The sequence below is a fragment of the Alosa sapidissima genome, chromosome 13 (genome assembly GCF_018492685.1).
Source record: "Alosa sapidissima isolate fAloSap1 chromosome 13, fAloSap1.pri, whole genome shotgun sequence".
Taxonomy (NCBI): Eukaryota; Metazoa; Chordata; class Actinopteri; order Clupeiformes; family Clupeidae; genus Alosa; species Alosa sapidissima.
The window spans coordinates 16,257,187-16,275,814 of NC_055969.1; the positions used below are offsets into that span (position 1 = coordinate 16,257,187).

General features: G+C 42.2%; 2 protein-coding genes across 6 annotated transcripts in view; both read right to left on the reverse strand.

Annotated features, from left to right (window-relative positions):
- Positions 1-1,397: 1,397 nt before the first annotated feature.
- On the reverse strand, positions 1,398-8,053 carry drg1 (developmentally regulated GTP binding protein 1). The gene is made up of 9 exons (XM_042059734.1): positions 7,866-8,053; positions 6,938-7,061; positions 5,851-6,026; positions 5,520-5,589; positions 4,863-5,032; positions 3,475-3,605; positions 2,643-2,810; positions 2,277-2,399; positions 1,398-1,819 (listed from the first exon to the last, which is right to left on the reverse strand). The coding sequence occupies exons 1-9, from the start codon at positions 7,902-7,904 to the stop codon at positions 1,720-1,722; spliced, it is 1,101 nt and encodes a 366-aa protein (XP_041915668.1). The 5' UTR covers positions 7,905-8,053; the 3' UTR covers positions 1,398-1,719.
- A 1,228-nt stretch (positions 8,054-9,281) lies between these two features.
- kcnn2 (potassium calcium-activated channel subfamily N member 2) overlaps positions 9,282-18,628 on the reverse strand; it is a 32,527-nt gene continuing 23,180 nt past the window's right edge. Inside the window, exons 7-9 of one of the 5 annotated variants that reach the window (XM_042059688.1) lie at positions 18,325-18,333; positions 14,534-14,603; positions 9,282-11,571 (exon numbers count right to left, since the gene is read on the reverse strand). In XM_042059688.1, the coding sequence (XP_041915622.1) occupies positions 11,296-11,571; positions 14,534-14,603; positions 18,325-18,333 (355 nt within the window). In that variant the 3' untranslated portion in view covers positions 9,282-11,295. Of the gene's footprint in view, positions 11,572-14,533; positions 14,642-18,324; positions 18,334-18,628 lie in introns of all 5 variants that reach the window. The other 4 variants (XM_042059692.1, XM_042059689.1, XM_042059690.1 and 1 more) reach the window with 4 other exon arrangements.

Here is an 18,628-nt window from a genome sequence, read left to right on the forward strand (position 1 = left end):
TATCACCTTGCGATGCCTTTGTTGGAACGCTACATGTATACTAAGTCGTCATCATGACTATGTATCTCATTAAACAATGAGAGGTCATTTATGTCCATGACCATCTATAGACCCTTTCAACAAGGTAAACAAAAACAATGCTTGAACATTCTATTTGGGCCCCAATCTACTTCCTCTGCATTAAGATAACATATGGAATGTTAAAACGGAAGTCTTGTGGGGCCAACTATGATGCTGATAATGGAATTCTCTTGAAAGGGTCCATAGAGAGAGTTCTATTCTCAGCATCATAGTTGGCCCCACAAGACTTCCGTTTTAACATTCCATATGTTATCTTAATGCAGAGGAAGTAGATTGGGGCCCAAATAGAACGTTCAAGCATTGTTTTTGTTTTTATTGTTGAAAGGGTCCATACACCTTTATGGGGGATCTAAAAAAGTCTGCATTTTTTGTTTCCTTTTCTGCATCTTTTCATGTATTTCCACATGCTGTAATACAATGCCTGAAGATCTAAGATCTCATTCCTATGATAAATGTATTTTGCTTCCGTGCCTTTAACAGTGTCCTGACTCTTTTGTGAATGTGAGAAAATGTGTGAAAATTTTCATCTGAATAGCTTGGCAGAATCCCAGCCTACTGCTGCTTCTGTGGTTCGTAAATGGACCAGAATTCTGCGGCAGTCATAGCATCCCTCAAGGACATTGTATCAGATATCTTCATCGGTGTCATAATGCTTTTATATGCAAACAACATTTCTGCTGAAGGAACCTTTAGGATATGAGCAGTTTGTTGCAGTATAGCCTCATGAGGTGCTAGTCGCGGGTTTAACAACATTGCTTGTGAGGTTAGGAAATGGCAATCTTTGCTGGTATTCAGCAAAGAGTCCCAAACCGACACTTTGGGTGCGATTTCTGATTATCCTGAGTGACTGTCTGGCATCAAGTGAACGTGAGGCATGGGGGTGGGGGTAAGGGGGAGGGGAGGAGTAAAAAGAGCCTGTGGATTCCATACGTCACAAGCCGAGACGACAGCGCGGCACACGCTGCATTTCAATTGAGCTTCATGGCCGTCGCGACACGTCCCTGCAGTCCCACCACAACTACAATGAATCCAATTACTTTCATTTAACCCAAGTGGGACTTTCTTCTGATAAAATTAATTTATTATGCCACATCTACTTAAATGGGATTGGTTTAGTGAATGAATCAAATCTGCATACCAGTCTGGGACATTCTAGACACTGAGAGCATATAATTTGTAGTGCTGCAGCATAACCTAAAAGTGGCATGCACAAAAGAAATGCTCTACATACCATTAAGACTGTATGAATATGTTTGTATCAGAAGACAACAGTGAAGGGGAATCCGCATCAAAGAAAAACAGACGTAGATGAGCCCTCACCTTTACCTTGTCTTTATTTTCAAGCCTTTTTAAAACACATATGTGGGGATGCAAGACCTCATTCCCCTTCAATGGTTTGTAAGCATGACATAGGGTGTGTAGGTAGGGACTGGGATGGGGGTTTAAATCCACTTATTTACAAACATTTCGATGGTATTATGGCTGTTGCCTTGTATTTTCTTTTTCAAACATCAGATGATCACGGCATTGAGGATGTCTTTTTTTTTTTTGGCCCTTGAGGAAGTGGAGTTCACTCCCCAGAATTTGAAACGAATCATGCAAAGCATTAGTGTCCTTGGGGTCTTTTCCGATCGATGTCTACTTCTTCACGAGCTGGATCACGTCCTCGTCCTCCATTAAATGCTCCCTTCCGACCTTCTGCGGGTTGTGCTTCACCGACGCCCCCCACACCAGTGCACTGATAGGAAAGGGTGAAAGGGACAGAGGTCACTCAGGGGTCATTCAGGGTTAATGTCTTAGGGTTAATTTTTTTTAGGTCATTTAGGTAATGTATGAAGCAGGGCTCAAGGTAAATACAATTCTTGGTGACGGCAGTAATAAAAAATGAAAATCTCAATGAAGATCTCAAATTTCAAGGAAATCAAATGATTTTCAAATTTTGAATGACCCAGGCTTTCTTTCAGGCTTTCTTGAGGCTTTCTTTTCTTTTCTCTGGCACAGTGCTCAAGAACTTTAAGCTCTAATGAAGAAAAGCCTTCATAAATAGAGCTAAAACAGACTGCACAAGGAAATTTCTTATTTTGTGTGCACTCACAAAAAATACTTTCACCCATCTTTCCTTTTGAACAAAAATTGACGAGTAAGCAGAACTGAATGAACAGGGTTTGAGTCGTTGGGTGAATTGTGCCACTTACTGCTTTAACTCTTTGACGAGGTTTTTGTGAATCTTCAGACAGAAGTCCTCCACTGTGGTGTGGCCATCAGGCAGGACCACAGGAGAGGTGTAGTCAGGGAGCTGCCCTTTGGGCTTGGTGTAGCTGGAGGTGGCAATAACGAGATCATGAGAGGAGATTCTGCCACGGTATACACTACACACAACTGCTTTCTGATCTGTGATAATGTCCAACCTCAAAATATTTTTGATCATGTTTAGGTATGAATGTTATTGGGTGCAATACAGGAGGGGGGATTAATCATATCTACATACCAACTCATTCCTAAAACACAGCAAGTTATTGCTATTTGAATAATTGTGCCCGAGGGCTTGCTTGCTTGCTTACATGCGCACTAGATGCAGGTAGTCCCAGATCCTCTCAAGCAGGTCATCAAAGTTCCAGCGGTGGTGAGCGGAGATGGGCACACAGTGAGGGACCTTGTAGATGATGTCCAGCTCCTCCACAGATATCTGGTCGATCTTGTTGAGCACGTAAATGCAGGGAATGTAGACCCTGTGGAGATAGAGAGTGAACAGGAGTAGCAGGTTGTGAGTGTGGGCTAATGGAGAGGAGACGGTGGTGGCGCGTGACCTCTGAACTCATAACAATCACAACTAGGGGTGGGCGATATGGACAAAAAATAATATCTCGATATTTTGTGATTTTGACGATAACGATAATTAGTCGATATCCTTTAAAACATTTTTTGTAAAAAGTCTGAGTCGCTTTACAGCTCATTATTTATAAGTAGCATCAATACAATAATAACCAATAACCTAACCTGTGACTTTTTAACCAAATCAACCAATGCCAAAGGTGGTAACAGACTGTTGTGTAGTGCCGACATTAGGCCTACTCTTGCAGCCTACTCCGCCTCTGAAAAATACAGTGCTCTTCGTTTTCGCCGGTTTGACTCATTCGACTCTCAATAGATGATGCCTTTATAAGTTCGCCGTGAACGTGCACAACTCTAGGTTATCGAACACAGGGTTGATTGCACGAACTGGTAACCGGTGTTTTGGAACCGACAGCTCGGATTTAGTCGCCACAGGTTCAGACAACCCAGAGGTTACGTTTTATCTCAGTGTTTGTTAAACCTCCTTCCTGGAATACCCCGCAGCATGACGGAGAAACACTCAGAGTGTGTGTCTAAGACTAGATGGCATCTGACACGTACCGGTTGCCCTCCACCACGTCAATGAGGTCGTCAGCGGTGGCGTCGCAGCGCAGGGTCACATCGGCGTTGTGGATCTTGTACTCAGAGAGGATGCTCTTCACCGTATCACCATCCAACTCACTCTGAGCGCACTGCGTGAGACAGACAAGATGTCAATATCTTTTCCCAAGAGGTTAATGGTGTGTGTGTGTCAAGTCACAAGTTGTCACTTGTACATAAAGTCCAAATGACTTTTGTAGGCATTTTGTGCACTCTCTGTCCTCTCTCCATAACACTATATTTACACATTAGTAAACGAAGCCATTGCAAGCATAAAAGAAAATATGACTTGAGTGTTATGTACTGAGTGTTAACCATATTCATACACATTCAGTGAAAGATGTTGTTCATCTATTAGATTAATAAAATGCATATAAAATACATGTACTAATATCAGAGTTTACGTTAGCCTAAATCTAGAGCGTATAACATTAATTAGTCTTGTATTGCACAACATATACAATAGGCTACCATGACAACTCAAATAAACATTTGTTTTTGTATGTCAAGTTTGCACAAGCAGCAGAGAAGGCGCTCATTCTATGAAGTCGCGGCACAAGTCAGCAGGAATTCTTGGAGTAGCGGTTGTGTTGCAGCTAATTTATTAAGCATGGTTTCAAGTTATTTATTGGGACTATTCCTATTTTAGGGAGGAAGTCCATGGCAACTAAAACGATGTCACGACCATCCATCTAAAACTTTCAGTAAGGGTCTTTACCCACTATCAGGTGAACAGGCATGACAGTTCATCACAGCTGTTGCCTTGTTATAAGGCTATCAGGTCTGTGGGGAGGGGCCACTGGGAGTGAGAGGAAAGGGGCTGTGATCGCGCAGTAATTAACTTAAACAAACAACAATATCATGCCTGTTTTTAAGCTCACCTATGTTGACCACAAAACGGCTAGAGCCTGTTTGCAATGTGTGCGCAGCACCAGAGTGTGCAACTTCACTGAATGAATGCAGCCTTCTCTGCTGCTTTTGCAAAGCTGCTCAAACAAACAGCTGGTACTGACTACGCTTAATAAACTGCATTGTTGAAAGATATAGTTTTTGATTTTGTGCTGATTAAATGTATAGGCAATTATATGACTGTTTAGAACATGTCCAGCAGATTTTCTGTATGTCCGGTATTCAGTAATATTACCGGACATTTTGTTCGGTCCAAAAAAAGTCTAGCGGAACCTCTGACTAATATATGTGTGCAAAGGCCTTTAGTGTTGTTTAACTACAGGCCCATTCATCGTTTCCTCAAGTTTCAGCTGTGGACCGTCTCCGCTGGGCATGCCGAGCAGCTCAACAGGATGCCTCTTCTGGCCTGCTCTGGAGCATACGTGTTACATATTACGTACGGTGGCGGTGAAGTTGATGCCACCCTTGTCCTTCTTCTTGAAGCCGATGTTAGGCGGAGACTTGTTGAGGCGGATCCCGAAGCCCTCCAGCTCGTGCTCGATGAGCTTCTTGTGGCCCAGGGGCTTCAGCACGTCCAACACGATCAGGATCAGGTTACAGGTACGTGCCACTGTCTCACACACACACACACAGGGCGACACACGCTGTTACACAACAGACTCATATATCAGTTCAAGCATGTTTTCACACATGAAGGGTCACATACATGACAAAGACATCAATTTTGGATGCCTGGGTGAATAATACATGGACACCCATCTATCCACATAACTGTGTGTACTTATGCTGTTCTGTTCAAAAGTTTGCGGTCACTTAAAAATCTCCTTTGTTTTTGAAAGAAAAGCAAATGGAGTGTTTGTTAAAGCAACGATCACTGACAAACATAATTTTAACTAAAGATTATTACTTCTAACCAAATCAATGACTATACTGTAACTGTATTTCCATTTAGCTTTATTTCCTATTCAAATCATTTCATGGAAAACAAGGAACCTAAACTTTGTGTGTGTGTGTGTGTGTGTGTGTGTGTGTGTATGCATGTTCATATTCTTAGACCCATCCCATTTTCACATGAAGAAACAAAGGCATCTTCTCACCTGCAATAACCTGTCGCCCTCTACCTTTGCCATCTTTGGCTCCCTCAATAATACCAGGCAGATCCAAGAGCTGAGAACACACACAGGATACAAATGTCATCAATCTAGAAAAAACCCACCCAGCCTACACAGTCTTAATTATCTAGATCAACGATAGCATACATCAAGGTAGAAATGCACCATATATGACCTACAGAGTCAAAATGCAAGGTAACTTACAAGTGAATATTTCAAATTCACATTAATCAAACTGAAGCTTTAGTATGTTTAGTCAAAAGAGAGTACAAAAGCATCCGTCTTTTTCCAAACTGAGTTGTTGCCCCGTCCTCACCTGGATCTTGGCACCCTTGTAACGGATGACGCCAGGCACAGTTGTAAGGGTGGTGAACTCGTAGGCAGCCACCTCCGAGTACACACCAGCGAGGTTACTCAGAAGCGTCGACTTGCCCACTGACGGGAAGCCCACAAACCCGATGCGGGCATCACCCGTTTTTGCCACATCGAAACCTACAGAGGACAAGGGTTAAAAAGAGGTTTGAGGAAGGGCTGTGGTAGGTCACAGATATCAAACTAGGGTCCATAAGACTGGAATATTGGTAAAACCTGTAAGGAAAGGATTATTTCAGCTTGGACCACCACCAAGATCACCATATAGAGCCATCTGTGAGAAATGGGGCCCTCTTCTGTCCAACCTTTGTCCTACATCACAAACTGAGTCTATGAATCCATTATACTTTAGAAATCATTTCAGGACTGGCATACTGACATTTGGCTTATACACAAATTCTGTCATAATAACCATAATAGTCAGTCGTTTAAACTACAGATTTCTAATAATCAAAACCATTCATGTGAGTCACAGATCAGAACAGCAATCTCTTTAAAATCTTATCGTAACCTCATATTGTTGTCTTTCAAGCTAAATCAGTGCCACGTCTAAACGGAAAAGGCACCAAACTTTTGGATTACCTCAGAAATGAAAACTAAATCAAAACGGAGGTGTAACTGGTGAATGATGACAAAGCTCTGTGCTGGAGTGGTACAAAACATGACAGGACTTTCTGCTGAGATCTGCTAAGGTCCAAATATGCAGCAGTTAGGCGTTCCTGCATGGGAGACACTGTACAAATCCCCTTCAATGAGGTATGGCCTGCCATATCTGCATTCCCCAGTTTCGGTATGCTAACTTCTTCCATCAGGGAAAAAAAAATAATGAAGAAAACGGCTACTCTTGCGCCTTAATTGATGAAATCATACTATTCAGTGTAGCACAGGTCAGCACAAGTAGATTGGACCATCATTACACTCATTTATATCCAGAGCTCAAACCCAGTGCACTGCTTTTACATTTGACCAATGCACTGTAAAACCTATGCCAAATGCCTTGATGACAAGACGGTGGGCCCACAGTTACACACCCTCTCCTGTGCCACCCCCACTTCCTCCTTTTGGGGTGATGAGCTCCCTCTTCAGCTTGGCCAAGCGAGCCTTCAGCAGACCCAGATGGTGAGCCGTAGCCTTGTTCTTCTGGGTCCTAGCCATCTGCCAAAACAATAATCATGCAGCCTGTAGCTCACGTTCAAATTTACCTTCACATCTGATAGTGACATAAGTTACTTATGTTGCCATTGAGGTGCATTACAACCTTCATCCTAGACGAGTCAGGGATATCAATCTGGCACAGGCTAAAAAAATTCATACTAAGAAGCCAATAATATTATATTATCAATTGCTAATTGACAATTCACGTTCATCCCAAACCACCCCATAATTTCTGGACTGATCTTGGAGTGCCATCGCTTGATTTCAAAATGTAACTCAAAGTAACGTTATCTAGACACAGAGCTTGACAGGTCAAACTAATTTGAAATATAAAATATTTGAATGGCTTCCTGAGACAGATGTGAAAATTAAACATCTGTCTAATAGTAGACAAGTTAACGATAGACACGATAACGGCATGTAACTTAGCAACCTGCTCTGATAACCAAGTTGAGTTAATGTTTTAAAATCAAGAGTTGATTTAATGTTAGCATAGGCTTGCTGAAACCAGGAACGCATTAACTGGTTATGATGGCTAACCGCTAACGATAACCAACGTATCTTAACGTTAGCGAACTACTAGACTACAAACTGTGACAAACTCGCAAAACACTACATTCCTACCGAAACTGTACTAGTTTACAAAACCACAATTCACAGCTGTATGAAACATCAGTACTCAGTTTAAAAAGTAAATGTTAAGAAAGATCACACTTAGCCTAACAGTTAGTGCTACAACGTGATTCATTAAGGTTAGCTTGCTAGTTAACGGTAAAGTTATCTCCTCAGTTAATGTGTGTTTACCTCGTTCTCGATTTCTGCGATTTTTGCAATTAAACTCATTTTGATGCAGGTTCGTGTACACCAACTACTAAAAGAAATTATATAGGTAGCTACTCAGCCACAACAAAAAATATTCAACACGTTGACAGCAGACTGTCGATGTTACAGCAGCAGGCCCGAAGCCAACGCAGCTCTCATGCTGCTCACTGATGTTGGTTATCGCGATATTTCTTCTTAATCGTTGCTCCTTCGGAGAGGTTTCATCATGGCTTTTGGTTGGGTACCCTGCCACCTATTGGAGTGGCATGTTGTTTTTGTCCGAAGCGACTTAACAGTAGAGTAGTCTTATGTGAAAATAACATTAGTTAAAAATAATAGTTTCAAATAAAGTTAAGCCTACATTAAGCATAATAGTAATAGTGTACATACTGTAACTAAATATTCTATATACTGCTCTACCCCGTAATCAACATCTGTCTCTATACTGTTCAGGCCTACTGCACATACACTTATTTTTACTACTACTATAATGTTACTGTTAATACACTGCACATACCTGTATATACTGTATATACTGTTAATACAGCATATCCATATTCTGCTCTTATAATTGGCCAATTACTGTTAATACACTGCACATATCCTTACCGTAAACCATGTCTCTTAATTGATTAACTGTCTACACTACACATATACTGTTTACATCCACTACCTGTCTATACTGTTCACATTGCACTTTTCTGCTTTTCTGCTGGGGGGTTAGGGCAGCAGGCTACAGCGCCCATACCATGTACGGGTCCGAGTGCCCACGGGGACCCAGGTTCGAATCCGACTTGCGGTCATTTCTAGATCCTGCCCCATCTCTCTCTCCCACTTGCTTCCTGTCACTCTCCGCTGTCCTGTCCAAATAAAGGCAAAAAAGCCCAAAAAATGTACTTAAAAAAAAAAAACTATCACAAGAACGCAGAACACTAGGCAACTCATTCCACCAACCACCAAGGAAGTCTTGATTGTGACCTCGTAGCATTAATGAATGACACTGCAGACACTCATCAGTGGACCGCAGTCGGCAAGAGGGGACGTAGAGCTGGATCATGGAATTCAAGTAGCAAGGTGCAGATCCTGTAACTGTCCTATACTCTCTATCCAGAGTGAGGGATCTGAATTTAACTCTACCTGCTTGAGAGTACTAACAGAAGAGTTACATGTGTCTTTTTTGGCTGATTAAAGACCAGACATGTTGCAACATTCTGAATCATCTGTGATGGTCACAGGTATAGGCCAGTTAACAATTAATAGCAATAGTCCAGCTGGGAAAGATGGGAAGACCTATAAGGAAAGATTAATATACTGAACATGCATGTAAACCGTCAAGAATGTCCACACTGTTTTTTTGCTAAATAGTTTCATTTTATTGTTTAATATTTCTTTTGCATACAGTATATTCACTCAAAAGTATTTATGTTGGTGAAACTTCATCCACCATTTATAATGTCAAAGCTTTGTAACCCATACATCCCATGCCAAAATCTGGGGTAGGATTTCATCCATCAACCTCCACACCATAGTTCTGGGCTCTGATAAGACCCCCTGGGAAGACATTCGGACATTCACAAAAGAAAAGAAAAATTAGTTTATATTGTTACTGAGTAGTGAGAGTTCAGCGTGCTTTCTCTGCCTCTTGTTAAACAGGGCTGTGCTACACAGAGGTTGGAGGCTGGTCTGACAGAGATGCTTAGATACTCAGTTCACTGCACTTGTTTTTTGCCACTCTGACACCCACAGAGACACAGTAGACCCATATATGGAGCTTAGGCATAACCAGACCCCTTTATTGTGAAGGCTGTATGGAAGAGTTTGGAAACCTCTTGTTGTGTTGCTGTACATTCCTTGTGATCTATTGTGTTTTTTGGAGATGTGCTTTGTTGAGTGAAAACATATAAAAATAGGCATTTCCAAAGTGGTGTGCTGCTTTTCCCAACGACTGCCTCCTGAGAGGTAGCATCCAGAAGATGGCCTCTACCTCTTTCTGGGGCTATTGTTAGCGCACAGCGCACAATGGGTCAAATGATCTGAGGGATGACTGCTCTAAGCTGTTTTTACTTCAGATCTGCAGAAAGTGGTGGTATCTTCCGTCTGAATGTTTAGAGCCTATTTAGGAAGTATAGGTAAGTAGCACTAATGAAGCAGTATTGGAAGCGGTCTACAGTAGTATCTAAAACCATATAGCACAGGGGGGAGTTTGAATTAAAGTCGCGATGGAGGGTTGCTATGGAAGGGCTTGAAGTTACTATAACCACAAGCTGCGAACATTCTTGTTGCTGGACCTTCAGGTCATTAACCCCTGTCCTAATGACTAAATATACTTTTTTCTTTTGTTCTAATGAGCAACACAAATCAAAATTTTAGTCAGTCAGCATTGAAGTGCATTGTGAAAAGTAAGTGCAAGTATAGATTCAGATGCATTCCCTTTTTTGAGAGGAGTAAATTGTTTTGCAGTATAGCCCCCCCATCCCAAAATATATATATATTTAATAGGGGCCTGAACAGAAATAAATCAACTACATTGTTGATGCTGTTTCTCATTGTCTGACATTCTACAGGGTATTTTTGATTGACAAGGAAAGGGGAGCCTACGGAAGCAACCCTTATTTGCAAGGTTGCACATGCCCAGAAGAGACTGTATTTTTAAATTCCTCAATAAAAAGTATTAAAAGCATGCAGGTTTGAGCGGCCAAAATGCACTGAGCACGCCACAAACAAAGTAACAAAAAAGAAGAAAAAAAACAATTAAAAGAAAAGGGAAGACTATTAGGTCATCCTCAGATTGCTAAAGCAGAGACGGTGCTTTGAGGATGTGCTATAGCTTAGCACAGCAGGTTTGCACCAGAGGCTGTCACTGCTTCCCTGAAACCGGCCCGAGGTGACGGATGGACATGGTCCGACTTACACCCTCACTTACACACACACGCACACACACACACACACAGTCTAGTCCATCTCTGACCTCTACACATCCAGGCACCTTTTAATAGTTTTTACTGAGGAAAGGCATTCTCTATGATAATGTCATCAGAAGGGAAAAAAGTATAACACATTTCTGAGGTAATAAAAAGAATCTATCAACAGTATGTTGAGTAATCTGTTTAAAAAAAGCAAAAGAAAAAGGAAGAAAATATTGCCTCCCCCCTCCACAAGATGCCTTGGATTCTGTCATCAGAATGTCAGGCGTAATGCTTCTGTTTCAAACCCTAAGGCTTTACAGTAAATGTAATCTGGCCATTTAATGGCAAAAGTCTTCGCCTGTAGGTTCAAAGGAGGGGAGCAGGAGAAACAGAGGACAGTTGGAGGTGTATTTTTTTCTTCTTCTCTGACAGTAGTTGATCTGTCTGTTCCTGTTATTGTTCCCTCCATCCACCATCCTCCTTTCTCCTGGCCCAAAAGCCTCCGCCTAGCTGCTCTCCGAGGAGGTAGGGGGCGCCGTGGAGGAGGAGCGCCGCCGCGAGACCGACTGCGAGCGCTCGGGGCTGTGTTTGTCGTACGGCTGCAGCTGCACCTCCAGGAAGTCCCGGTGCTGCTGGCTGATGAGCTGGCTGATGAGGCCCGGCAGCGCCTGCAGGTTGCCTAGCAGCGTCTCCAGCTTGGTCTCCAGCAGGGCGATGCGCTTCTCCATATCCTCGCCGCGCTCGTTCAGGTCCGAGATCAGCTCGTACATGATGTTCTGGGTCTGCAGGCGCCAGGCCCAGATAAGGCGGTGCGTGGCCGAGTCGGAGGAGCGGAGGAAGAGATAGGAAGGAAAGGAGAAAGGAGAGAGCTAGGGTCAGAAGAGGAAAGGGAAAGCGATCACATTGGGGCCAGGTCAGTTTGGGTTAACTGGGCGAAGACGTGTACTAGGGAGGAGGGTCTCTACAAAAGCATCTCTGACAATACATATGCTTTTAGGAGGGCTTGTTTATGTAAGTGTCATTGTTAAATATCAAACTATATTTAACAAACTATACTTTGATAGTGTAAGCAGAAAATATAGGGTGAAGACTATGGTATGTAATAGTGAATAGTGTTATTTTCTGTAACACACCTTGAATCTTCTATTAAAAAGAACAAATGGTCCTTACAGGTGCTAGAATAACACTAAACACAGACATGGGGCAACACAAAGGAAAAACAGAGGTGTAAGGAGGAAGAAAGAATAATCATCAGGCTATAAGCTGACAGGGGAAGCATCTATATAGCATATTTCAGGAAAGTCAAGAGCAATATAAAATGCACCATTTTATAAGGGAAGGGAAAGATTTTAACTTGCACAAACATACTTTAATTTTCTTACTAACTATATAGAACTTTTTTTTTTTTACTTTCCCCATAACCAAAACTGTTCCACTGACAAACAGATGTACCTATTCAGTGAGTAAATATAACGTCAATTTCAATGACATCTCTTTCAAACATCATAACAAATTCTGAATCTCCAGAAATATAGTTTGTCCTTTAATGTACTCTGACATCTACCCCGTCTGAGGCTGATATAGTCTTTAAGGACACAGCTGATGCGGTATGTTATCTTAGTTATGCCATAACCTGACCTAATATGCTTGTGGGTAGGACTGCATATAGCACCACAGAAGCTGTGTTGACAGCTATGTAAAATATCACTGACTTGAGACGCATTTCAAAGGGTTGCGTCACCCTTTGGCATAAATTGAAATTAGTTCCACTGTGTCTCTGCTTCAAAAGGCTCTCTTTAAAATGGAAGCACCACATATATAATATGAAAGGAACAAAATGATGCAATCACTGAAATATCAGCGAAATTGGACTGACATATAGTTTAGATATGATTTTGTCAAAGACGGTACAATTTTACAGTCCTATCTTAAACTACTTATAGAATGAGGAAAGAGTGAGTGGTTTTACGTTCCATATGGACAGGGAAAGAACAATCAGCACCATTTTCCTAGTACATACAATCAAAAATATGTTCAGAAGCTATAAATCAACATTACTGGAAGATGCCCTGGAGCTTTTTAATGATGCACACTTTCTTGATATATATATATATATATATATATATATATATATATATATAAAAGTCTTATATAAAAGGCCTCGGAGACTGTGAACATTTTTTGTCCCCAAAACAGAGTGTTATTTCACATGATTAATACTCTGCCGCCCTCTTCTGGCCAAAGCCAATTACAACACCCATTACAGATGCCCAGTGTACCAGAGGCTGTCACACATCCCACTGCAAATTTCTCTCAATGTCACATGCCACACCGCCCCGCCCCACTATCCCCTGGCAGCCAGAGCTCTGCTGCCGTGCCAGCCAATCATGGCGACCGGATCTTAATATCCGCCGCTGCTCGTGCCAGTGGGGATCAAACCCAGTGTGTGGTGATTTTAACAGCTGCGGACGACTGAATGTCAAAGCTGTGTGTGTGTGTTTAAGAGAGCAGAGAGTAAGCTACAGAGAGCAGTGTGTATATGTGTGTGTAGAAAAGACATAAAGAGAGAGGTAGAGAGAGAGGAATGATAGAGTGAGGAAGGAGCAGAAAGAAAGAGAGAGGGAGAAAAAAAGAAAGGTATGTGATAAATACAGAGAGAGAGGGTGGGAGAGAGAGAGAAAACGTGTGCTTGTTCCAGCTGATTCATCACATTGCAGGGTGTCTCCCTTCACAGTTTTTTCTCTCTCCCTTTTTTTGCTGAGTCAAGCTGGCGGCGTGCCTGGTGTTCCCCAAGGTTTCACAGTTCTCCTCCGAGCCGAATCACCATTAAGAAAAGGACACTTGAGATGCAGCAGAGATATTTCAAGCACATAATGCCTATCCCTGAGAAATCTAATACTATATTATACAATCATTAAAGGCTATAATTGCATTGGATCTCCGGGAGATGTCTGTGGCAGGCCAGAAATAAGATTATGACAAATTGAATAATCACAAAAACATAATCGCTTAGGATCCAGTAGGGGTCGGTGCCCTAGAAAATCCTCAGCCTGCAGTGGACACAGCAGTTCTGACTTCCCATTAGTCTAAACACAGCGTTCATTTGTTATATACATAATGGCAGAGAACTGACACAGCAAAACTCACAAGTTGCATTCTACCTGCACACAACAATGCTACAGAAAGTGGGAACCAACATCAGACATAATGTTAAAAGATTACACTAGTAACACCTAAATTCAAAATATAACCTCACACGAATAATACAATATTATTATGTCTCAACTGCTGAGGTCTCAGTCGCTGTACTGAATAAGGAAGGCATGGAGAAAAGGTATGTGTACTTTTAAAACCACCCACATTTTTCTAAGGAGAGCGATGCGAAGGACCCCCTGCCCCCCAGAAAAAAAGCCTGTCTGTTTATTTGACACCTGTAGACTTGTGAAGCTACTTGATTAGAGATGCTTTGATGCTGCTCTGCCCTCATTTTCCTCCAACCCCTGGTGGTTTCACCGCAGGAAGCATATTTGCATTTACCCTCACCCTCACGGAATTCAGATGTACCACCATGAGTCAACCCATTAATGCACAAACCACACACAGCTACACTTCATGGGACATAATAGGACTAAAGTGTGTTTGGAAGATGCTTGCAGGTAGATTAAGTAACATAAAGAAATTGGTAAAAGGGAAGGAGGTACAGATACACAGTAAGTGAAGTGTGCTTTCGGGCTTCTAGCTTACCTTCGCAAGGTCCACTAGAGAGTTAGCCTGGTCATTCAGCTTGCGTTGCTCCATTTTAACACTTCTCAATCTGAACACAAGATCATTCAGAGCCCCCAGCAAAGGCGACTCGATCAGTACAACAAAGAAAAAGGGGTTGCAACGAGGCTTGCTGCATTCACAATGCAAACAGAGACATCGGTGGTGGGGAGCACTCCAAGGACATGCACAAGACAAGAGGGAGAATGCAGGGAGATCCAGAACAGAGAGAGAGAGAGAGAGAGAGAGAAAGAGAGAGAGACAGAGATAGATAGATAGATAGATAGATAGATAGATAGATAGATAGACAGAGAGAGAAAGAGAGAGAGAGCTGGCTGCAAGGTAGCATGCATGTGGAGGCTTCATGTTGGAAAAGCTTGGAGCAAGGGCAACGGGGGCAGTTAGGGGTTAAAAGGCCTGTGCTACACTGGACAGGTGCATACACAGCACACACACACACACACACACACACACACACACACACACACACAGGGTGCATGGGTTTTGTAGATGACTCATATAAGGGTTAGGATATTAGGAAAAGAGATGGAGATTCTGGATTTCAATACAGACATCTGCACATTGCATTCATTCATCATTGAAATCTGGGAAGTTTTCAATGCACTGGCATGGGCAAAAGCCCACTCCTCAACAACCTATGACTGCAGTGACATAATAGTTTATCTTGTAGTTGTGCTTTTACTTTAATTTGCCCTACTCTCCTTTTCTGACAGAAATGTCTGACCGGGCAGTCTAAACAAAAATCCACTCAGTAAAGAAATCCACTCAGGAAAAAAAACAAAAAACATTTTCGATGAGTGTAAAACTCCCTCTGTCACAGGGGCAGTTTATCATGAGGACAGCTGAGGCCTGCCTGCCCGCTCGGTCTAATCTATACCACTCGCATGAATAATTGAAATCCTCTATTTAATTAGGTCCCGTTCTGGGCTACTTATCTAAAGTAAGTGTTTTCCTCTATCCATTCTCAAGGGCATGCAAACCAGCAAAGTGTGCGCTATTCACAGCCACACACAAACGTTTATTTATTTATTTATTCATTCCCCTCTGTTAGCGCAGGCTGCATTTTCCACGCAGTCAGCTAAGTTACGGCGGTCTCCTGATATATGCCGCATGGAGGCAGACGTGAAGCATGAAGAAGCAGCACATCGAGCTGAGCCATGCCAAGCGGCCAGCTGGTATGTGTGCGTTTCATTCTTTTTTCCCCCCATTGTGTCCAACGTTTTTCTTTTAGGGGCATGATGTTTTGTGAAAGACTCCAAGCAGCTAACGAAGTGAGTGTTCATTTGGGCTAGCATCTGTGCTAATTGCACGGCATTGGTTTGATCAGAGAAGGGGTAGCCTATATTCGCTGCATCGGGGGGCCGTGGAGATAATTGGCCCAGATTTGTCCATTTTCATGCAAAGGAGGTTCATTAACAGTCACCAAGAGCAAAAAAATCCACCAGGAGACCAGGCCGCTGTTGCAATAACCAGGGCTACCAATAGAGGGCGGCACAGACAGTGAGAACTTAATGAGAGCAGAGATGTGATATGGGGAAGCTGATTCAGAATATTCGCCTCCACTGGCCAGAAACAAGACATGGAGAGGTAGATACCAAAAGCAGCGGGAGGGGGCACTTTCATATAAAAAACAAACATAAAACAGTATGAATATTAAAACAGAAGCCATACACATACACACACACTCGTACACTCTCTCTCTCTCTCTCTTACAAACACACACACACACACACACACAAAGTAATACAGAAACAACAAAGTATGCTGTGAGATGCTGGGCTAGATCTTCCTCGTGAACGGGGAAGCCCGAGAGTGGTTTCTTTGAGGTTCGTGAATCGTGCAGCTTAGGAGACTTGCCAGCCTTTGGTCTCATTTCACAGTTGGATGACAGGTAGTGATTGTGCAGAGGCAGCTGGATGGCAGCATAGCACCGGAACCTGCTCCTCATCTCATAAGATCTGTTCTCAATTTTTTATACCCCCAGCCCCCCATACGACTCTCACTAACATTAAATAATTACCTGCATCTATGTATTCCTAATAACACTTAGATTATTAGATTATTATCCAGAAATAAAAAATAAATTAATGAATGCATTTTATTAATTTCTTCATTCTTAAATAAGTCAAACAAAGGGGGGAAAAAGTACATAATATCTAGTGGACAGAAGTTACTCGGTTACTGAGTCCAATGTTTCTTGCTGTCTGTGACTGTGACACATAAGGCCATGGCAATCAGAAATGTACTCATGGAAGATGTAGTGCTGTCTAAGTTTATTTTTGGCAAAACACTTGTGAATTTTTCATCGGAGTAAGTCATTAAATCTCCATCTCGGCATGTCTCAGAACAACTTGTGACAAGGAGGGAGAGTGATGCATCTTGGGACAGCTAAAAGCAGATGAGGGAAAGGATCCCTAAGGCCCTAACCATCCTGGCCGAAGGCACACACACACACACACACACACACACACACACACACACACACACACACACACACACAAACACACATTTGTGTAAGGCACATATAAAACACTTAGGGATGCTGTCATGGCCAGGAGATAACTAAGGGGAGAGACTTCCATCAGTGTCCCGCCCAAACATTAAAAGAAACTCGAACTCGCAGTGTCCCCTCAGCTTCAAGCAGCATGTTATGTAGTTTCAGTTGAATCTCACCCCGAACAGGCATACACAGGCAGGAGCGAGCTCAGACTAACACATTTTACCATACAGACAATATCCTGGCCACAGGACCATAGAACCTAACATTTACGTTAAAAAAACTCTAGTCGCAGTCTGTCTAATATGAACAACAATTAGAGCGTCTCTCCTTGCTCTAATTCAGACAAAACTGCTTTCGGCACGTGCCGGTCCACATGGTTGCCAGATCTGGCTCCAACCCCCCCTGTTACCAGTCATCCGAAAGAGAAATGAGGAGGAATGCAGTGACAAATGCAGATCGTTTTAGGCGTGACTGCAGGTTCCACAAGCCCAAAGATGACCCAGCTTCATGTACCGATTTCCTGTTTCTAGTCATTCTTTGTATCACTGCTGAATAAGTAGATGGGTTTCATGGTCTAGGAGGAACTGTAGGGTTTAGGCAGTGTATACATACACATATAGGCCATACAGGTATATACGTTGTTGCTATACGTGATCGGTCAGCTGGCGTCATTTTTTGGTTCATGGAAGTCAAAATCTCTCGTGTTTAATCAGTAGCTTTCTGATTAAAGGCCTTGTAGTCATCACATTCATGCAGTAATGATCAGGAAGAAAACACCCCTCAAAAATTAATAATTGAAATTCATTTTCAAAAAACTTCAAATGAAGTAATATAACACCAGTGGAGGCAAATGTGTGTGTGTGTGTGTGTGTGTGTGTGAGAGTGTGTGTGTGTGCGTGTGCGCATGCACGCGTGTGTGTGTGTGTGTGTTTAAGAGAAAAAGAGAGAGCAAAAGGCTAAAAAACATTAACTCTTACTTCATCTACTTGTACTGATGTACATTTATGCACTGTTTAGGTAAAAAAAGCAATCCGTTTTTTTTTGTTTTTTTTTATCGATTGTGAAAATAATATTAACAGATAATTTTACAGCTACAGACTTTAAAATAAAGGAACCAATCACATCACAAAAGCATGAATTTCACTTATTAGATGAGGGAGTGTGATTAATTGTAGTCATCAGGTTTTAAGGACAAGGTCTCTTTAGCATGCACACAACATCTCTGTTAACTACAGGTAAGGCGAAGACTTACTTTCGAGCTCTATTGCATTGGGTAGACACAAATGGGGAAAAAGAAACATAAAATAGACAAATGAATAATTACATCACTTCACTTCAACATCACAGTTCTCTCACTCACCCCCCCCCCCTTTCTCTCTCTCTCTTTAACATTCAGTAGCCGGCTGCAACCCACATCATTGATCTCCACCATTTTAGCTTTCATGTGCGTGACTAAAATAGTCATATTTTGAGGGAAACTCCGTTCAGCTTCCCTTCTCTCTCTTTCTGTTTGAAAGCATTGCACACAGCACACTGCTACAGTAGCTCCTGTAGTG

What these genes read in the sequence shown, in the direction of transcription:
- drg1 (XM_042059734.1), bottom strand. Translation starts at nt 7,904, where the DNA reads ATGAGTTTAATTGCAAAAATCGCAGAAATCGAGAACGAG. An exon ending in ACAAGGGTGCCAAGATCCAG is followed by an intron (nt 5,590 to 5,850) that starts GTGAGGACGGGG and finishes GTGTGTTCTCAG; the next exon opens with CTCTTGGATCTGCCTGGTAT. An exon ending in AGGGCGACAGGTTATTGCAG is followed by an intron (nt 5,033 to 5,519) that starts GTGAGAAGATGC and finishes TGTGTGAGACAG; the next exon opens with TGGCACGTACCTGTAACCTG.